Source organism: Acanthopagrus latus, chromosome 9 (assembly GCF_904848185.1).
Source record: "Acanthopagrus latus isolate v.2019 chromosome 9, fAcaLat1.1, whole genome shotgun sequence".
Taxonomy (NCBI): domain Eukaryota; kingdom Metazoa; phylum Chordata; class Actinopteri; order Spariformes; family Sparidae; genus Acanthopagrus; species Acanthopagrus latus.
Window position 1 is genome coordinate 7,136,439 of NC_051047.1, and position 22,150 is coordinate 7,158,588.

At 40.9% G+C, this 22,150-nt stretch overlaps 1 protein-coding gene across 1 annotated transcript in view; it reads right to left on the reverse strand.

The window, feature by feature from the left end:
- The window catches only part of slc49a4 (solute carrier family 49 member 4), a 57,817-nt gene extending 35,869 nt beyond the window's left edge, over positions 1-21,948 (reverse strand). Inside the window, exons 1-4 of the mRNA XM_037108726.1 lie at positions 21,634-21,948; positions 14,957-15,050; positions 4,348-4,619; positions 3,709-3,838 (exon numbers count right to left, since the gene is read on the reverse strand). Coding sequence (XP_036964621.1) covers positions 3,709-3,838; positions 4,348-4,619; positions 14,957-15,050; positions 21,634-21,928 — 791 coding nt within the window. The 5' untranslated portion in view covers positions 21,929-21,948. The remainder of the gene's footprint in view (positions 1-3,708; positions 3,839-4,347; positions 4,620-14,956; positions 15,051-21,633) is intronic.
- Positions 21,949-22,150: the final 202 nt, after the last annotated feature.

Sequence of the window (22,150 nt, forward strand, 5' to 3'; positions counted from 1 at the left end):
GCACACAGACAGATAAAATCTTTGAGATCGGGCGCATGTCCTCAGACGTGTAACCTGAACAGCAGAAGCACTGTGGCTGTAAACATGTGCACACCCCTTCCCTTTCCTTTCCTGACACTAGTGCACTTCACACAATAAATCCCTTTCATTTGCAGAATGCTTTGAACCCACAGAAAAACAAACACAGACCATTTCCTTGGTGCAGGCCTGTCGTGTCCTAAGCAGTATGAAGCTACTTGGCCTTGGGGAGACTATGGAGGGACAGTCATAAAAGCCCTGTGATGGAGCACCCTCTCTGCTTTTCTCCCAGCACCCCTTTCATTAACCTTGCCACAACAGCAGGAAATCAATATCCATGCACCTTCCTCCCCGGCACAGAGCTTATTTAGATACCCAGATGTAAGCAAGTAGACGCAAGCTCCTGAGTAAGAGAGGGGACATTTTTCCCCCTTTCCTTTCCTGCTGGTGATGAAATATTTCCAGAGAAGTCTCAAAGCTGGCCGCATCATCAGCTAAGTGCTATTTGTCCTTGGCAGACCCGGCTGGGGATCGATGCATCAAGATGACAACTTTCAAAGCTAAAGTGAGCATGAGTGTGGAGGGAGGGGCCGTCGATACTCGGCCTCAGGGCTGTTCAGTGTTTTCTCACACGGTGATTGGAATACAATGACAACTTCACACCACGTGCAGAGACATTCAGGCTTCTAATTAGACTGCTGCTGTGGAAGCAGATGTGAACAGCTGGAAGCACTCATCATGCTGAAGATCATTAGCCAGTGCTCAGACCCTGACAAGCTAAATGGATGAAGAGATACATCAATAGACAGGTATCAGGCAGATGGACTGACTAGCTGGCTACCACCTGCTGTCATCATGGACGCCACAAAATGTTCCCATTTAGTTTAAACATCTTGCACATAAACGTGCGAATATCTTCAGTCTGCAGTAACCAGACATTATTTCAAACATTTGACTGAAAAAAACAATTGAAAAACCTCACAAGATTTGAGGCGAGGCAACTGGATCTGCAAAAATGCTGAGTGATTTCTGTGTTTTATAAAGACAGACTGTACCACTGGGAGAGAGAAGTCTGATCGGCGCATCTCTAAACTCTCACCAGTCTCTGAGGCTGGTGCTGAATCTCAAAAAATGCATACAGCATGCACAGAAGGTAGAAAAATTAATACAGACACTCTTAAATTAAAACAAAAATAATCAAAACGCACCTAAAAGCTCCATTAATTGTTCTATGTCCATTTGTGGTCACAAGAAATCCACAAAACATGCTGCCAAGTTGTAAAGCTGCCTTTTTGAACAACCAGTATCTGCAGAGCAGCATCAGCATTCATCTGGAGTCGTTTCTGTTGTTCTGATAAACCTGAGAAAAATATCTGACTCCTTTCGCTGCCTCCTTTCGACTTTTCTTTGTGGCTAATCAGTTACTCTGACGTTAGGCGCTGCGCAGGCAGCATACAGCAGATTTATAAGGTTGTTTAAGTTAAAATCAGCTCCACGCTACTGCTGAAAGCAGGACTGATAAATGTAATGAGACTTTTAAAAAATATGACCATGATGTAAAACCAAAACACTGAGCTTATCGAGGCCAAAACAACTGCATGGAACTTCAGAGTTTTCTCAGAATTCTCCCTTGGGTCTCCAGAGCTACATGATCAACTTTGAATATAAAGCATTCATTTGTGGCTCTATGTTAACAACATCTTGTCCATCCTCCTGTATCAGTACCAAGACTGATACGTCACATTTCCTGCTCTGTGACAGGTCCCTGCAGACGAATTCTGAGGCGTGATGTTGCTGGACTGAGATACAACACGCTGCCCAAACAGGTGACTGGAACGCTGCCTATCACAAGTGGAACAGAAACCCTCTCAGCTGAATGGCCTAGTTAAGTTGGCCAGTCTGTTTGTGTTTGTGGACATCTGTCCAAAACTATGCATTAGGTTGCTATCAGCTTGGTCCCTGCCATGTATCTGACGGGGCTCTTTACAGGGAGCTAAGCCTCTGTGCTGGTGAGAGGCCTGTGGAAAACATGGCACTGTAGTGAAGAAATGTCTTACTGCAGGGGACCGACGGTAGCCAACAAAGCTAGGCCAACTACCCAGCTACAGCTTTTTGTCTCCCTTCTCCAAACCTTTAATCCCTGGCCACTACCACGGGTCTCAGTTCTCCACAGGCTGCGCAGAAGGTGCAGCACTCGCTCCTCAGGACATGCTGAAGAATATATACTGGCTTGGTGGAAAGTGTGACGGGGGTGCAGTGGTGGGGATGTTTCAGAGACACAGTGAAGGGTTAATCAATCATTGTCTCTAAATTTCCTCTTAGCTCTTCCCTTACGCCTTGTCAGAACCTGATCTGTGCTGTTAAATGCACTTTAATATGTAAAATTGGTGGAGATATGCTTTAATTTAGAATCTGGTTGCAGTCTGACGAGGTCTGATTGCGTATATATGTTGGCTTACATGTAAAGGCACATGCAAAAGCCATGAATAAGTAGTTATAAAAGCCTTACAATGATGTGGAAATTATTCTATCTCCAAGTAAAGGCTAGATTTGATGTAAGTGATTTCCCTGCTTATGTAGTGGTATTTTAGTTAAGTACCCGTAATGTATGTGTCCAGGCCTGTGATGAACTTTGTATGAGCTTTATAAAACAAAATGTAGCAGTTGTTCGGCTTTGTTTTATCAACCCACCATTTAGCCCGATGAAAAACACACGTTCCCTGGCTTCAGCCTCCTCTACCATCTCTGTGATCTTGTTTTCCAAAAAGTTAAGATTTTCTCCTGTGGGTGTTCCTGACATAACCTTACTACTGCTGGCATTATTTCAGGGCAAAGCACTGAAAGTGTGATGGGTGCCGTTAATGTAGAGGCTTATCCGTGTATACTCATACATTCATCCAGAAGAATATTAAGAAGTTAAAATATGTTTTACAAAGTCTTAATCAATGCAATTTCGGCATCTCCTTCTTTCCGTTGAGAGTTATACATGCACAGTGTCGATAGGGCAGCCAGTACAGATCGTGTACTGACAGGCCCATGGGAAAGAAATAGTTAATGAAACATCAATGACTTCATTCATAATATACCATTTCTCTCTAACCAAATGCGTCAGCGGTGCTCTGAGAATATATTGATGAGTGACCCTGATGGTAAAGATGTAGAGGATGATGTGGTTTCCAGCAGCGACCGGAGTGTTATAGCTTAGTAATTAATCTAGAGGGAAGGCTGGGGTTTCTTTGATAACAACCCGAGCAGATGGTGAGTGACAGACCCCTTCATTAAGATTCCATATCCTTCTCCAGCGCGAGATTCTGTCACTTTAACTTTCTGAGACAAGAAACGCGCAATGCATCAGAAAATAAGAAAGCAAACTAGACCTAATGGATTTGTAGACTGACTGATTAGAGAGCATTGGAGGTGCTGCAGAAATATACTCTTGACTGCTCTCTTTGAGTCTGATGTTGTAAAACACAGCAGCAACTGAGACTAAATTCATATGCAGTACTGAAAGTATCACTGGCTTCACACATCCATGCACAAGTTGAATCGAGGACACACCGAGTTAGGCATACTGAATAATGCAGTAAAAGAATGGTTTTCAAAGGTGTTCGATGGTATTGGTCTTTCAGATGACCTTGTATGTGTGTGTGTGCTCAACGTGTGTCAGCATGTATGTGTGTGTGGTTTTACCTCAGAAGTCTGCAGATGCTGCTTCTGTAACTGAGCCTCTGGCTTGCAGCGGCCACGCTGGGAGGCATCGGTGGGCGTGACGGGAAGTAGAGCAGGACCGCCGCAAAAAGCACAGCAATTACAGCCAGCTCTGCACAGCGACACAGATATAAGAGTCACACATGTCATTTCCATAGATAAGACCGCCAGACTAATATGACATTTTAAAACAAAAGGTCACGGTGACATGTAAAGTCCTCTGAAAAAGTCTAATAGAAAAGATGTACACCTGTCTTTTCTATTGATGACCTTCAGAACATTTGGGTCTTAAAATGTGTCTGCTTTGTCCTTTAGAAAGTAATAAAAAATACTACCTTTTGGTAAAACAAAAGCTGCAGGCTCAATCTATTACAGCATGCTTGTTTCTCTTTTCAGCATGCTTCTAATTTTCTGAATCAGTAAAGCATAACAGTGCCAGTAATCTATTTTTCAGAGTGGTGGTTATGAAGATTATAATTGGGGTTTTTTGGTCTTGGTGCAAAATTCCTGGATCCCTTCGCGTGATTGTGTTTTTATGTCCCTTGACAGCGCCGACATGATGTTGAAATGATGTGCTATTGATCCTCTGTGCCCACAGAGGCTCTTGTTTGCTCTTAGTACCTGCATACATAACCAGCTGGATCCTGTCCCGGATGGAGTTGTCAGAAACCGCTGCTGTCATAGTGGTTCCTGTCAGGGTGTCATTGGGAGCCGGCACAACCAGAGGTCCGACTAGAAAGGAAGCAGCGGATCCCAGGTAGCAGAAGAGTGAGGCCACAGCTGTTGCGGTGGCTCTCTGGTCAGGGGCGAACCATGTTGTGGAGAGGTAGGGTCCAGCGCTCATTACTGTTGGGCCGGCTAAGCCGTTCAGAAACTGACCTCCGTGTATAAACCTGTTACAGAAACAAGAAAAGTAGGTTCAGATTTTATAGGTTCAAATAAAGCTGTAAAGCAACAACAACCGCACAAAAAAATAAAATCACACACCACGCTGGGAGAAAGTGATGTGACAGCATAAACATCTGGGACTATCAAATTATCAAGAATCATCATCTCGTGATAAACGACATTGAACTCAAGTGTCTATGATGCTGGAAAGTTGTAGGAAAAAGACAGCCAGCTTCACAAAAATTGATGAGGAATCAGTAAGGGAATCAATACTGAGTCGGACCTCTAAGCAGAATAAATGATAATGGCATCGGTATCATTAGCATCTTACCAATTTCTATCCCTACACTCGGGGTTCCCACTCTTAATCTTACACAACATCGGGACTGATTTCAGTCTCATGTCAAAGAATAATAACTAGGCTAGCATATGCTAACGGTGAGACCAGGCACCCAAGACATTAAACTTAATCTAGCTAATCAATGTCTGACAGTTCAACAGATGTGGCAAATCCAGTTTTCTCAGCTCAGTTGCTTTCAGTTACTGTGATGAAGTTGAGTCTGTCTCTGAAAGGGTTGACTCTGTATTGAGTTCAACTGCAATGACCTTCAACAAGCTTCGATCAGTAAAAGAAAAAAATGAAACTGATGAAAGATCAAAAGGTGTTTTCAAAGACATCGTGGTCAGTTGTTTCATTGTCTACGACTTGTACGTGACTGGGAGAGGTGTATCACCCATTTTAAGGTCATTCAGGATGTCTGGAACCCTGCAAGCATTTCTTTTGTGAGGATCCTGTTTATGAAACAATGTACGGGGTCGACCACTGTAAACAATCAAACGTGGCTGCAGGACTGAGCCTCATATCACTGCATTTAAAATTAAAAATAGGCACATAAAGACATGAAGTGATCAAATATTTGTTATAAATAACTGACAGGGTAATGGAAATAAGGCCTGATCATCTCTGAGGATGTCGGCAACAAGCTGCACTTGAGAGAGTCTGAGTTGCTGTACAGTCTCACTGAAGCACCTTCAGACTGAGCGGTGTGAGACTGATGTAGCCTGAGATGTCCCCTGATGCCATCAGACCCCTCACCACCTTTCCCCCCTTCCAGAACTGTCTGAGAGATACAGCCAGCCACCTGAGACAGCGCACGGCTGATCGTCTATGAGCTCAGGAAAGACACCATTCATTTAAAGCAGTCTGAGATGGCTCAGCAGGGAGAGGGGGAGAAGAAGAGAGGCAGAGAGAGAGAAAACGATGGGGAAGACAGAGGACAAGGACGGATATGGGGCTAATTAAGAGTTTATGGCACGTAAAAATATTCAGTGTATTTGCGCTCAGGTTGTGAATTTGACAGCGACACGCCTGCTGCTTCACCACAAGTGAGTGCAGGCTAGAAGGACAAAACTGGGGGTGTGGAAGTTAAATCAAGTTAACTTTAACACTTTTAAACATTTGGAAACAACAATTTGGATGACCCATATCATCAATTAGGTGAAGTTAAGTAAATTAAGTGTACAACAGTCCCACCACATTTTATAAAATAGAATCATTAGGAAATATTGATTAAAGGTCCAGTGTCTAGTATCTAAACAGAATATACACTTCATCATCATGTTTTCATCAGTGTATAATCACCTAAAAAAGAATTTTTGGATTCTTTATAATGAGCTTTATATTAACAGAGATAGCAGGTCCACTATGTTTACTGTCATGTTTCTACAGTAGCGTAGAACACTGGCTCTAGAGAGGGCCTTTTGTCATTTTAATTGCCATCATAGGGTAGGGTGAGATGAGTGGTCCCCCAAAACACACTGCTAACCTTGCTATTCATGTCTTTGCCAAACTATCATTATGACCATGCAGAAAATTAACCTGGTTGAGGATGACATCTATATTTGAATAGGACCAGTGTTGATACGCCCAAATTAAGGTGCTGGTATCATTATGATATAAAATTGGTACCATATACAACATATAATTACCTAGGAGAACCTGCTCGTCTACAAAAAACAAACAAATAAAAAAAAACGTGCAAGTAAATGAAACGTAGCCCAACAACATTGTAAATCTGAGCAGACATTTGATGCCAGCTCTTGGTTCTTGGCAGTTTTCGATACTCTGTGCTACAGACAAAATTCATTTTGTACCAAAAAAGCTTTGAAGCCCAAAACCCAGCAAAACCAGAAAGCCAGAAAGCAATATGTTTAGACTTAAAGTTGGCATACACCAGTTTGTTTTACTCTGCAGTATGCTTACAATTCTCTTGCCTCAAACTCTTTATGACTTGGCACTCCATTGACTCTGGAGTTCATACATAAATGTGTCATGACAGAATACAGAGTGCGGCGGTCGGTTACAGACTGATTGGAGAATAACTTGTGTACCCTACATCCTCCCACGACTCAGACCTGCTCACATCCCAGCCTACACGCCAGCACCTCCTAAAATACTTTCAATTCATCCCACTCTTTCTCTCTCTATACACTTTTGCATCTTGTTCTTTACTGCTCAAACAAGTTTCAATGGCGTTTTATTGCATCTACGAGCATGCACTGATATCCCATCCTTATCATATGTGGGATATGACGTATAAATGGAACACAGAAACCTAGTTAATCACCTTCTGTCTGCTGCTCTGGTCACCCACAGTGGTGCCGGGCATGTCTTTGACTCCTCCACATCCAGCCCCTCTGTCATTTCTGTACCAAGTGAATCACCTCAGCAGCAGATGGAAGAACCCAGTGTCAGGACACTGCTGCAATCACCACTGCGCTATTTTTTCTCCATCTTAATATGAATGATGGAAGAAGATGGAGACAAGTGATCAGACATACCCTCCATCGGTTTCACCCTGTCATTTTCATTTCAGCATGTAAATCATTATTTCCTCATTTGTCCGAATATTTTTGTTTGATGGAGATACCACTAAATGATTTAGGCCACAGATGGCAAAGAGTTATCATGCTAAGATGCCACAATATTCCATTATCAGAGTAACCAGACCATTTTCATGTATAAAGACTGTAACACATGTTAACAGCAGGGATATGAGTGCACATAGAAATTTGTTCAATGTAAAAATTGTGTTAATTTTGTTGCTGCACATTTAAATACTTTTGACGTGTCTTCAGCCACAAATATGACTTGAAAAAGTGACTATAATATAAAATGTTGATGAAGGTGCTCAGTCATCCAGGTCATCTAGGTAAATCTAGGCACTGTATTGTCGGCAACTGGACTTGTTTCAATTCAATTCAAGACATTTCATCTCTCATCCAAAAGGCTTTCTTAGGATCGCTGTTCATCGTTCAACATGTGAATGCGAGGACATAATCAAGACGTTTAACATCTGAATCATTAGCTCTTGATTGTCCGACATCACCTGATCCACTGCTGTACAGCTTGGCCACGTTACAAATTCCAATCTTTTCACAGCTTTTAAGTGTAAGCAGAGACAGTACAATAGTGCTGCACTAATGATTATTTTTGTTATCTATTATTCTACGATTCTCAATTATTTTCATCATTAATCAATTAAAGAAATATGAGAAATGCTCATTACAGTTCCTCGGAATCCAAAGTTACATCTTTAAGTTGCCTATTCTGTCCAACCAACAGTCAAAAAGCGAAAGACTCATTTACTGTCATAAATGGGAGAGAAACAAATTACAGTTTGTCATTGTTGTGTGAAGAATGACTAAAATGACTAGCTGAATATCAAACTAGCTGGGAACTGATTTGAATTTCTACTGTGGGTGTTTACAGTACAGTGGTTTCCTTCATATTATTCTCAGACATTTGAAAATTGTTTTTACATTGTTTGCAATGCTGGTGATAACACATGCTATTCTGTTTACCTTCTGCACTGAGCCACTGAATGCGCTGCTTCCTGAACTGACTTGAAATGTACTGGAAAGCACCACCAACTGGCACAAATATGCTGGTTAGGTTTTGCAACGCACCCTGTGATTACAGTCTCATTTAGGCCTGGGGCGGCTCCAGATACCAGACTGATCCACCTGCTGTACTGCATCTTCTCATTAGCATCAACGATTATTCCACCCGCCAAACTCAAATCCACTTTGTCCAAGTACTAATCATTAACGCAACGAAGACACGCAGCATAAACTGAAGGTGCAGTGTATAGGACTTATTGGGATTAAGGGGCAGAGGTATAATATTGAATTTAAAATGATGTTTTCATCAGTGTATAATCACCTGAAACTGAGAATAGTGAATATGTACAGAGTGAGTGGGTCCTCATGTTGCATCGACATATTCACAGTAGCCCAGAAGAGACAAAGAAAACACTGACTCTGGAGGGGGGCTTTCACATTTTTTCACATTTCAAAACAACACTATAGAGGATGATGAGACACGGGTCCATCTGTTTGTTTCAATCTGCAATCTCACTGTAGTTGCAACTGAATACGGCACACTGTGACCTAGTGTTTAATCCTTAACACTAGACATCATTCATGTTTTCAATACATTTGTTTTTCAGCAAAAATGTAAATGATAACGTCCCTATGTCAGAGTACATGACATCTTTCAGCTCGTCATAGCCTGAAAAGCTTTGTGTTACAAAGTTTGGTAGGAACTTTGAAACTGTTGAAGCTAAGTACCCGGTCGCTCTGTCTATATGCTCTCAGGATGGATGTGACTAAGAAAATTGGCTTTAATGTGACAGCTGATGAGGACGGATGGTGAGCAATGTGGGGATGAGCGGTCACATGGGGCAGCTGCACTGTGGCAGGGTGCCGCTTTTTTCAACACAATGATTAAGTTAATCAGTATTGATGAACCCTGTCAGACGGAAACTGATCGAGAATGAGACAAAGAAGCCAGCGCTGTGGTGAAATCCTCTCCCTGCTTATGACGGACCCAGTTCTGCCATCACAAAAAGGCCAGGCCAACTGTGTCTTGAAAATGACACCACAGCAATTGTCACAGTAATAGGACAGCCTGCTGCGGTACCCACAATGTGTTCTGATGGGCAATCAGACGATGTCTGAGTGAGACTAAGATCTACCTGATTGGCACTTACTAATCACACAGCTGGTCTGTATTTAAATGTACGAGAGAAAGAGAGAGAGAGAGAAAGAGAGAGAGAGAGAGAGAGAGAGAGAGAGAGAGAGAGAGAGAGAGCGAGAGAGAGGAGTGAATGTGTGAAAACACGAGAGAATGAGGAGGGTAAAATGTTATGGCTTTGATTTGAGAGCGGCCCTGATCACGACAGGGCGTAATCAGTGACCACTCAATCAGCGCTGCCTTTCCTCTCCTGATCTCACCAAACAACACAAAACGCCCAGCTCTTTCGCCAACATGACTTTAGCAGCTACACACAAGATTCTTGTGATAAAAGAGAGAAACTTCCGTTGCTCACAAATTCACGACTGCCTTTGATTACCTGAGGGGACCTTAAAAACTCAAAAACAAAGAGGCTTTCACTTCTTCGAGAGGATGTCTTAAAGAGAAAACAGAGTAATCACCTATCAAACATGAAAAAAGTATGTGGAACAAACACAAGCTTTGCAGGGGCCTGTCAGGGGAACGTCAACCTGGATAACTGTCGCCATTTGTCTTCTGATCAGGGGAACAGGAAACTCAAGCGGTGTGTTTGATCGCTTTCTCAATGCCCTTGAACTCCGCACATTAAGAAGTCTGGAGCTGGCTCGACTTGAGCTGTTTTGTCAGGTCCCTCCCCCGTCTCAATCATCTGAGCCCATGCTTCTGATAGGAACAAAATATATGTTTTATGAGAGCCAGCACACACAGCAACAACACAGGTCACTAAACAAAGCCCTCGCCGTCTGATCCTGTTTCACATCCACTTCTGCAAAGCAAAGAGTGACACCTACTGGTGATCCACGGAGCTGCATCAATTTATCAGACTGCACTTCATTGAGATAATCCACTGTGTCATCCATTAAAACACATCTTCAAACACTCTGACCTTTTACATTTAATATGCTAATCAGGCCCAACTCTGTCAGAACTAACATTTGCTGTGTTATCTTATCTGTCACTGTGCGATCTTGTTTTCTACTTTGAATACCAAATCCAAAGAGCTGAAGGTCAACACTGTGAAAGGTTGTCCCCATCACCCAATGGGAAAACAGCACAGATCTGTCCCTGGCTATGTACCTTTAACTTTGTGCGCATTTTAGCTAGACTGCCAACAAGAACTGATCAATCCTGTTGTTTGGATGGATTTAGGAGGAGTGAGATTTACTGATGCTGTTTTTTGTACTGGACAAGTAAAGCTAAGGTATGGGTTATCCAATAATGACAAGTAAGTTGGACATATTTAAATCTCTCTGGTCAGAATTTGTAGCCAAAATAATTTCCTGCCGAGCACTAGTGTTCATATGATACCTTGAAAAAATATTTATTTTCAAAACCATTTCTGATACCACAGAGTAACACAGACACAACACTAGGGGTACTGAAACCATTTCAGATATCCAGTATTAATATGTATCAATATTCAATACTTTTGACAAACACTGTTGAGGACGATATGAATTGTATTAAAAGGTACAGTAAGCTATTCTAGAGAAACATAGCAGACTGTTGAGTAAAGATGGCTCGTTTGCAAACTAATCTGCTCGAAGCAACGACTCTTTAACGCAAACTAACTGACCTGATTCCACGTTTCACTTCTCTCTCGTTCATTCTTTTGTTCTCACAGACCAGTCGCTGTGTTGTTCACTGTTTAGTTTTCAGAGTGGTGAAGAGGACTGAGAGCCAGCCAATCATATGCTGAGTCTAGGACACTGTTGTCAAATTTTAGCCAATGAGAAACAGGAAAGCATAGCAACCATTTCCATGAAAAAAAAAACATTTCATTTTGTTTGTAGCTCATCATTCTCGTTCAGTCAGTCAGTCACCCTTGGCTTACCTTCAATACATGTCAATTTAATGTCAAAGTGAATATACACATTATCAACTGTTGTGTTGAATCATGAAGTTGCAGCTATGTATTTGCCTTGAACTACCGTGTTATGGTGACCATTATTATGATGGTTTGAGAACAAGGAGCTGAGAACTGTGCATTACATGATTCACCGCTAAACAACGTTGTACCGGAAACATGACTGAACAAACGAATGAACGAACAATACGAACGATTATTCCTGCCGAACTGACTGACGGAAACTGAATCTCGCCATCAAGCGATGAAATCCACCTCTGCTGTTGAGGCTCATTCTCAGCCAGTCAAACAGCAATGCATTAGTTTGGTGAAGCACAACATCAGTGGTCTCTTGTTTTTAGGCTCTATTAAAAATATTCAAGTGGAATTTCACTCATTTGTCCAAGACATTGAAATCTTCCATACATACATCAAGCTCCAACTGAAACCTTCCTGAAGTGTATCGTTTTTTTGATTTTATGTCATTCTAGCTGTAATGTAGATTACAGGTCACAGTGTATCACTTAATAAACGCAGGAGCTCCTCCATAGTGAAAGCGGTTCTCCCTCAAGGCCCGGCCAGTAACAACCCAACCTACATCTCAGAGTCCTGTCCACTATGGAATGCAAAACAGATCAGTATGAACTAGGGACAGGTTTGAAGGTTACTATACCGTCAATACTCTGATGAAAATGCAGCTTTTGTCAGTTTACCCGCTAATAGTCCTGCACTAAGCATATCCAAACAAGACATTTCTTGTGTATTGCAGCTGTCTTTTTATTTTAATTTCACTTCCCCTTTATAGTATAAACCTCCAGAAGACCTTTGTCCTGTGTGACCTGTAAAAGTTGTCACTGTAAAACACAGCCAGGATCACATTATGCAACAGTGCTGCTTTGATCAATACAAGGTTAACAGCCTGAGATGAGACAAGCGCCACACATGTTTAGTCTACAGTACATTTTGGAATGGCAGGCTCCTATGAGAGGACGCTGCACTTGAATCAAAGCAGTGGAAGGAGCCTGTAAAGCTATCAGTATGGGCTGTGAGGACTACACAAATACAGAATGCTACAATCACACAGAGAGCCAATACATTCCAGGTGTAAAACATGACATTTTACAACAACAAATTGTAAACATTATTTTTCAACAAATGCCCCGTCACAAGGGAATCGTTATTCTACCACTTGTTCTGCCTGACACATTTACATTTGGCCTGCATCACACTGCACTAATGGATTCCTTATGATACAGAGAGCGAGAGACAAAATTGATTTATTTGCTCTTTGATGGACAAAACTATTTTCAAAATCCTCAAATCCACAGAGGGAAGGTGATCTGTGGCCCATTCTGTGGCTCATTCTGTGGAAACAGAATTCCCTCCATGTATTGATATTCTATGATATACCGCCTCATTGTGGAGCCCAGTAGGAATCATTAGACAGATTACCACTCAGAAATATTCAATGAAATTACATTTTCAAAAAGCCAAGTATAATTAAAATGACCTTCTGTGAGCTCTCGCATTTTCTAAAAGAGGGACAGTGAGCTCATGAGTAAAACAGAAAATGAAACACTGAAAATAATAGGATTTTCTTTTTTGAATGTTTTCCAATGATAGCCTGTCTTCCTGCTGTCTGATAAGGGGGGAAACTGGCAGCAAGGACATAAAAAAGTAGTATAGACTAGCACAGAGTATTGAGCTGTCTTTCGGCAGCCTGTTCTCTGGTAGTCAAACACTTCCTGACTGTCCTTGTATTCAGTTACATGCCTCTACTTTGAAGAAATGGATAGGACCTCGACTGGAATCAATACAGCGGTACACGGAGTAACTTCCTCACAAGACTTGTTGTATTGAGGTTCGTCCTGTTGCTGGGACTTCATGCTTCAACCATGCTAACAGCCAGCCAGAATATGTGTATAATCATATCACGTTTAAACTACAAATGTAAGTGCTTCATTTACCTTAGAATTCAAACATGAGGTATTTATTTTAGGTTGTAATATAAAACATGAAAATCTGTCAAGTGTTATTGTCTTAACCACATACTTGATTTCAGATATTCATCTGAAAACCCATTCAACATAAGCCACTGACTCTGAGATGAGATAACAGGTAGCGCAAAAATGCTAACTTACGACCAGGGAGAGGACCAAGCCCTCAGGATAAGCTCCAGGCTTTACAGCCAACTTTCAGTGGTGGCCCAAAAATACTTTTTCTATTAGTGAATATTGTGAAATGGATAATGGTTTTAAACTTCACACCCCCTGCGAAATGACTAATTTCACTGTGAGAATTTGGTCGATTTGGCCCTATAAAATTTGGACATAGAAAGAATTGCAAAGTTAAATCATTTCACCTCTATCCATAGTTCATAATTCATTCCTAGTTAACACTAGGCGCCAAACTGGAAGTTAGCCAGCTCGGTCGGCGGAGGTCTCTTGTGCGCATTCTCTATTGGCGACACAACATGGTACATCCTGGTCAATTTATATACAGGAAAGCAATATTTTTTGTCCTCATGTGCCACTGAGCAGCTCTCATAGGAATAAACAGGGCTCCACCTCCAACACTGTGTCCAGGTTCAATGTAACGTCCTTGTACAAGATTCATTTTTGTGGCACTCTTCTGCAAAACTAATGACAGTCCCATCAGCCTCAGCTGTATTTTGTGCTTAGAGCTAATCAGCAAATATTAGCATGCTCAACTAAGATGCTGAACATAATTATCATTCAATGTGTTGGTGACAGACATAAGATCATCATCTTCGTGAGCATGAAAGGATTATTTTCAATAGCCGCTGATGTGGCAATTTCTTTTTCTTAATCAACATTAATCATTTTGTCAGTAAAATGTCAGAAGGAGTTGGAGATTGTTGTTAATATTTCCCAGAGCCTTGACTGACATTTTCAACAGTGTTGCGGCAGTCTAATACACAAAAGATATTCAGTTTACCTTCATTATTATGGGATGAAGAAAAGCATAAAATCATAACATTCCTCACAGAGGCTAAAAATAGTGAATGTTTGATATTTTTCTTTGAAAAATAAAAGTCAATTATCAAAATAGCTGTGGATTCATCTTCTGTGACTTGACTAATCCACTGATCTACTAAACATGTCAGCTACATCAGAAATCATGGTGAACTCATTCCACAAGGAGAAGCCCCAACTTTATCTATTTTTTTTTCTTTTTTTCCAATGAACTGATGTACATAGCTGCTCCAGAATTGGTTGTGGCAGTTTGATGGAAAAAGTTTCCCTAATAAATCAAATTATGTAAATTATGGAGGACTTACGAGTGCACTGAAGATCACGAGTCACTCTCTGCCTCCCTTCCAAAGCCTTTCAAAGGATCCTCATCACACTGGCCCTGTTGAACCATCTGCTGGCATAACATTTACAGAGAAGTCTTACCATCGTCTGAGATGCTCGTCTGTCAGTGGGATGCTCCTTAGAACTGCACCCAGCAGCATGAGGAATCCAGAGAGGAGGAGGGACGCCCGCAGACCTGGAGGACACACGATAGGGGGATGGAAGGGAAAATAGTAAATGACTGATTCTTAATCAGTATGTTTTGTGGTTAGTCTTTAAAATGAAAAAAGGACAGTTCAGGAGATTAGGGTTTTTCCTCAAATTGCTTGCTTTGTCCAAACAACAGTCACAACCCTTAAGGGGTTCAACATACAATGACGTATATAGAGAAAAAAACAAAGCACTTTGAGTAGATGGAACTGATGGCCCTTTTTACATTTACATTTAGGGAACATCAGGAGCAGTTTAGGGTTGAGTATGTTGCCCGAAGACACTTCGACATGCAGAGGGAATCGAACTATTGACCCTCCGATAACAAGATGCTGGTTCTACCCCTGAGCCACAGCTGCCTTTGCCTTTCTAAGCATCTGCACTGAGTCGCAGTCTAACAACAGTTGTCCGATAAATCATCCACTCATGAGGGTTATAATGTTCAGTTCTCGTTGAAGCTATAATACAGATGTTGATTCAACTTTATTATTCTTTTTGACGATGTAGTTTCTGGGCAGAGAGGTGATTCTGTTATTTAGCCTTCTGGTAAGCAGGAGTGTATGTGGCCCATTATAAGTCAACAGGAATCCCGCAGTTCCTTATTTAACATTGCATGCGTGACAGCAATAGAACAGACAAAGTGCCTTTCTCTGTCAACTTGTAAGTTTCTCTTCTCAGTTTCACCCACATGATGCCCGGTTAAAGAAATTGTATCTGCTTCCTTGTTCTACTTTTTCGTGTCAGTTATCATTCGCTCAGGTTTTGACTAGATCAATGTACAATGTAACAACTGAGATATACGATGTTATAAATTAACATGAGTCAAACAGGGCAGAGGAGGAATTGCACTGATCCCTGCTGTCACTGACATCATGCCAACACATCCTCATGGTACATGTTAGGAGTTTGTCAGGCTGTTTACTCTGCGCTGCGTTCTGTTGCATCAAATATTGACATATCACCAGTGGCAACACGTAGGGACAGACAAGTCATTAAATCCATTAGGAGGATATTAGTTTCCTGTCAACTGTCTCTTTCTTTCTTGAATCAAACACAGCTTCAGCCAGAGCTGATAAGGTAAAGCTTTGTTTCATTGTTAATTGGAACTGCAGCATGATAACCCTATAAATCACTGCCTAATATAATAATAATAATATGATAGAATTAAGTGAATTAGTTGTACTGCTACATTTAGATTTCAGAGTCATGGATGCCTTTGTTGAGAAAACCAACTGAGGACTTTGATGACATTTTATAAATGCCTTGGATGTTCCTCTTTCAAAATGCCTGGAGCAGCAGAGGACTTACAGGGTCAGGAAGCACACTGTCAGCTGGATTCTGGATCAACTGGAGAAACTTGTAACCCCACTCCCTTTTTAACCAGTGTTTAAGTGACCTTGAATGAGGCACACAACACTGCCCCAAATTTCCCCCATCAAGACAGCCCTCACAGTGACTGTAGGCCTTGATTCTAAAGAGATTAAAGCATCTAATTGCTTTCTCAGCAAACCCAGGTCAGTTAGGTAGTATAACCATCAATTTTGTGTGTAAAGATACAATATGTCACATGTCTTCATTAAAATTAGAGCCCAATGAATACATTGGTTGGGGGACGGAGAGAGACGCTCTCTGACACTGGTATTATCAGTATCATATATTATAATTGAAAATATTGGCTGATATCAAAACTTTTTGATAGTAAAGGGGATTTTTAAAGGGCAGAAAACAACAAAAATCTGTGTATAAGGGTGGCTGTATCGATATCCGAATGTCCCTAATATTGGCATCAGGTCAGCCTGTAATTAAAACGTCTAAAAACAATTTGTGTTTGTGTTTTTTGAGTTGTGTGTTTTGATCATCCCAGATGCTTCTAACAATGTTCAATCCTGAGAAATCGGAAAATTTTCTCAACTTTTGGGGGAAATTTCGATGCATAGAAGTGGCATATGTGACGTAGATTAATAGATCTTTAAAACATTAAGTTGCCTATTACTATCGATGTCTGAGTTGTGTAAAATATATTTTCATTGGCTATGATGGTTGTTTAACAATAATAACTACAGTCTATAATCACACAGAGGCCATGTTCCTCTGATGTCACATTTGAATGTATGCTGCTGTGTTCCAGGTTACAAGTAATCAACAACCTGACATTTTTCATCTCACCACTTCCTGATTGACAGCAACTGAACAGAGTACGGAGAGTGAAATCTGGAGGGACCTCAGGCCATATTTTAAAGTAAAACAACAAGTCCAAGCTGTGGGTTAATGTTTTAGAACTAATTTGCACCTTTCCTGAGCTATTATATGTTAATGTTAGGTGTTTCCAAATAACAGTGAATAGGCTTGCAAATGTGTGTTTTTACCTTAAAAATACAGTTCAATGTTACTCCAGATATTCAATATCCATTGTGCTTCCAGTTGCCAATCAACCAGAAAGCAATTCATTTATAACAATTAGTCAGATTCCCTATGATAACTCATTTATTGTAAGGGTGACACGATTTCGATCTTAAATCAAAATCGACCGAAATTAAATCACAATCTCGAACTTCAAATTAAAAAATGGGATTGTCGATGCTGCCACAGCCCCATGTCATGTCCGGTAGGCTTGCCAAGGGGAAAAAAACACAAGTGTTGAAGTGCTGCGAGTCAACCTCCTCTAACTTAGCTACTAGCTAAGCCAGTAACTATTAGCTACAGCCAGCAAAACGATAGCATGGTGTTAAACCATTCCTGTTCAGCTCCCAGACCGTGGTCGGGATAATAAATGTTTTAAATCAACCATGTAGTGTGGTATATTGCGAACAAAGGTCAGATATTATATTGCATAAAAGTCTAATCTAAAAATAGTATAGCAACCTGTCCTGTGAAAAAACAAATATAAAAATCGAGGATCGGATCAAACTGCGACCTTAGAATCAGCTGAAGATGTGACAGGAAACAGGATGAGAGAGTGGGAGGAACACGCAGCAAACGGCCCAAGGCCGGGAGTCGAACCCAGGGCTGCTGCAGCGAGGACAAAGGCTCTGTACATGAGACACCTGCTTTGATTGTTTTCATTGAAAGACCCCTAGCTGCAGATTTTACATACTGTTATTTAGAAAGCAAAAGGTATCGAATTTTCTCTTGTGATAAATGAGAATTTGATACTTATTTGTTTGATATCATTGTAATTGTGACGGTCAAACAAAACAATCAAATCGTTTATCCATGGCTCTTTGACATTTTGCAAACTAATATACAGAAAAATACGTCATAATAAAATGTTTATCAGGAATAGCCCTGCATCTATTTTTTAATATCCAAAGAGAAACCAATACAGTAAAATCTTAAATTAAGTGTCTGAAGCATTTCAGCTCTCTCTCTCTCTCTGTTTTCATTGTGTTCTCCCAGCAGATTCAATTCTTACAAGTGAGAACAGATCTTAATCAGTTGATCAAATTTTATTTCTGTAGAATCATCTCATAATAATGTTCTTGGAGGTATCCTGGCTTATGTTTTACACAACGTTGCATTTGTATTTAGTGACACAGAACGTCAGTAACCTATTTTCTGGAGAGGCCCTGAAGGCCAGCTGCTGCAAGCAGGACTCACAAGCTTTACAAACTCACATTTAAATGGGTGGGTTAGCTCCCTCTGACACAATCTGTAACATCAGCATGAATGTATGTATGTCATACACTGAGCACATTATGTAGGTTTACTTCCCCATGAATGCATCACATATGAATCGATGTTAAGACTGCAGCCCCTGGATGGCAGCTCTGCGTTGTTGATCATTAACAGTCTCTACCTGTGGGGAGGGGAGCTCCCAGAGGGATGCCAAACATTTTCCCCTCTGGCAACTTGGAGCAGAGCCGATGAGTGTTTGTGTGAGAGAGAGTGTGTGTGTATCATACACAGATGACAGTCTAAGGCTGTTGAAACCTCTGGATGTTATGTTGCTCACCCTGTGGCTTAACACAATTTGTGAGTGCTGAATGAGCCCCTCTAATTCGATATGTGACTCTGGGCAGAATTAGCTGCAGGACTGGTCTAAAGTTGAGCGTTAACTTAAGTATGAGGGCAATCTACAGCTGGATTATGTCACTTTACTAAGTCTTGTCAGTAAGAAGTTTCTACCGCTCACTGAAAGCAGCAGATATGACATTTAAGTTGGGCACACAAAACATCCAGAAGAACTTCATGCAATTACTGATGAATCAGGATCACAAGACGAGTTGTGTAATTTATTGGACAGACTTTGCCTGCAGTCTTTAATTCATCAGCAGTCTGGTTACTGTGATGTTGTTATGGCGTTGTTGCTGTCTTTGTCATCTGACAGTCCAGCCGGGGCACAACCTACTACGTGTCAGTCAGGTGATGCAGAGGAACTGGTTAGGTGAAGTGAGCACTGACTCAGCAGCTCAAGTCAAGAGCACTTCAATAGATGTTCTGTGGTTTCAAGAACAGTGCAAATTATGAAAGACATTTAAAGGCCATTTAAGAGTTTCTTATCTTACATCAGCACTTTTAAACTCTCACATGCGTCCAACTCTGATGCTGGATAGTGGACACTGGAAAACACTTTGGCATGGGGTGATGCTCATTCCAAAAATTGAGAGTTATCAACCCATTGTTTTTACTGCCAACATTTTCAACAATCATTTCAATTAACACAACTGCCAAATCTGCACTTAAAGGAAAGTATTAATTGTAAGAATTTAAAACTAGAACCAAGCGTCAACAATCATTCTATTCAACAATTGATAAATTCTGTTTGCCGTCTTAATGTTTAAGCAAGTGATCCCTCAAATTACTGGTGAATAAAGATATGTACATAATGGAGGCAGGCTATGTTACAGTTGAACATACATTCTATTTTTATTTTTTTGTATTATTATTGAATTTAAACGTCAAATCAACAAACAACAAATCATCTTACTGGGAAGGTAAAAACAATTAGAAATAACCGAAGGCATCTTTTTCTGTGTTCAGTTCAGTTAAAAAATATCGATATCTGCACATTTAGGACAACATTTGCTGATACTGCCTCCAATTTAACATAACATTTATATGTATATCTATATATCTTCATATCTACCCATCTATATATCTATATCTTTATAATCTTATCTATTATTACCTCCACCAAGGAGAATAGTTTCCATCTGTGTCTTGGTTGGTTTGTCGGCAGGATTACACAGAAACTACAAAACTAATTTCCACGAAAATTGAATATTGAATGGAGGATGTGTCTCAGCCCAGAAGAGACCCCATTAACTTTTGGTGCTGAACCAGATAAAAGGAGTTATTTCTCACTTTCTTTAACATTGTGAGATGGGCCGTTTTCGACATTTTCATTAACTTTTAAGTCAATAATGCTTTTGTTGGTGGAAATAAAATCAGGTATATTTAGGTGGCTAGTATCCATGAGTGAGTACAGATTATTGCAGAACGTAGACCTGGTGATCTTAAGTTATTGTAAAGCAGTTCAATTTAAAGTGACAGGGCTGCTGATTTTGACACTGGAGTAGACTTGAGTGAATTCAACTGGACTGTTGGGCCCTGGCAGAGGTATGCACTCTACTGAGTGCCATAGTTACTAATGAATTAAGATTTTATTGTTCACATTGTTGAGGTGGAGCTAATTTTAATTATTTTGTAAAGGACTACACCAATGATTATTTTCATGATGGATCATCTACTGATTATTTTTTCCATTAATTAACTGATTGTTTGGTTTTGTAAAACTTGTGAAAATAGTGCAAAGTCCAAATCACGTATTTGCAATTCTGTCCCATCAAACCAATTTAACAAAATATGAAATTATTATTAAAATGATCAAAATAATGAAACTTTGCATTTGTGAAGCAATCACAAAATCTTTTAGATGATAAATGACTTGGATGATTATACATAAAAAAGCAGTCAATACATTTTCTCAATTAATTAATTGATTGGCTAGTCATTTAAACTGTATGTGTATGCTATCTAAAGTAGTATCAGAAAATGTCATCCTATATATGATCTCTTCCAATTCAGGAAGTCACTTATAGGGTAAAGCTGTCAAACCAGTTAAGATTAAAAGTACAATAATTCCTTCTGAAAAGTGGTGTTAGTAGAAGTAAGCGCCATGAAAAGAAATGACTGAAGTGCCTCATAGCTGTACCAGAGTAAGTGTACTCAGTTACATCTCACCAATTACGTGTATGCCTATGAGAGTCTGCCTGTTGGCGGGGGGGATTGTCATCATTTTCTATAACATAATAATACATCACGTGACCAGGAACCACAGTTATCGCTGAATCTCTGCTGCAGTCACAGAACCAGCGAGATAAACAAAACACTGTGTGACATCCGACATCACCACGTTAATCTGACTGTATACAGATAAATCTGTCACGGGTAGGATGTCCCGTAACAACAGATTTGTGAGTGAGCTTTCCATCACAGTTATCAGTATATCATGAGTGTGTAATTAACTCAAGTAGATAACACCCACACACAGGTTTAGGGGGTGAAACGAGGACTTAAACACCGTGACTTTAATGTAGGACACAGTGTACCAAATTAGACCAGCTCACCTTTCTTGTCCATTAACCACATAAACAGCAGCCAGGGGACGAAACCCACCGGGCCCCACAGCACCAGAACCGCGATGTCGGCCTTGGCGAATCCGTAGGCGCGAACGGCCGAGTTCTGGATGGGACCCCAGAAGTTCCACACCATCCCCTGCATCAGTCCCAGCAGGGAGAACAGGGTCAGAACCAGCCATCTTCTGCCGTACACCCTGCTGTTCACTGGGTTACTGTTTGTCTCCGCATGAGAGGGGGTGAGAAGCGGCTCCCTTTCGGCCTCGGTGCTCGGACGGGCACCCATAGTATATCTCCGTTCGTCAGTTCAGTTAAAATCCCGGTTGTAAGGGCGGTACAGCAGCGGGAAATGGACGTCTCGCCGGGCGTCACTCGATCACAATAACAAAAACAGCCGAGAGCTTCTTTCTCTGACACTTAACTTTACTGCGCATGCCCGAACGGAAATAGCTCCTGTAGTGGCTACTGTGGTCGCTGGGCCGCCATTCCGGCTCGCTAGGAGCATTTG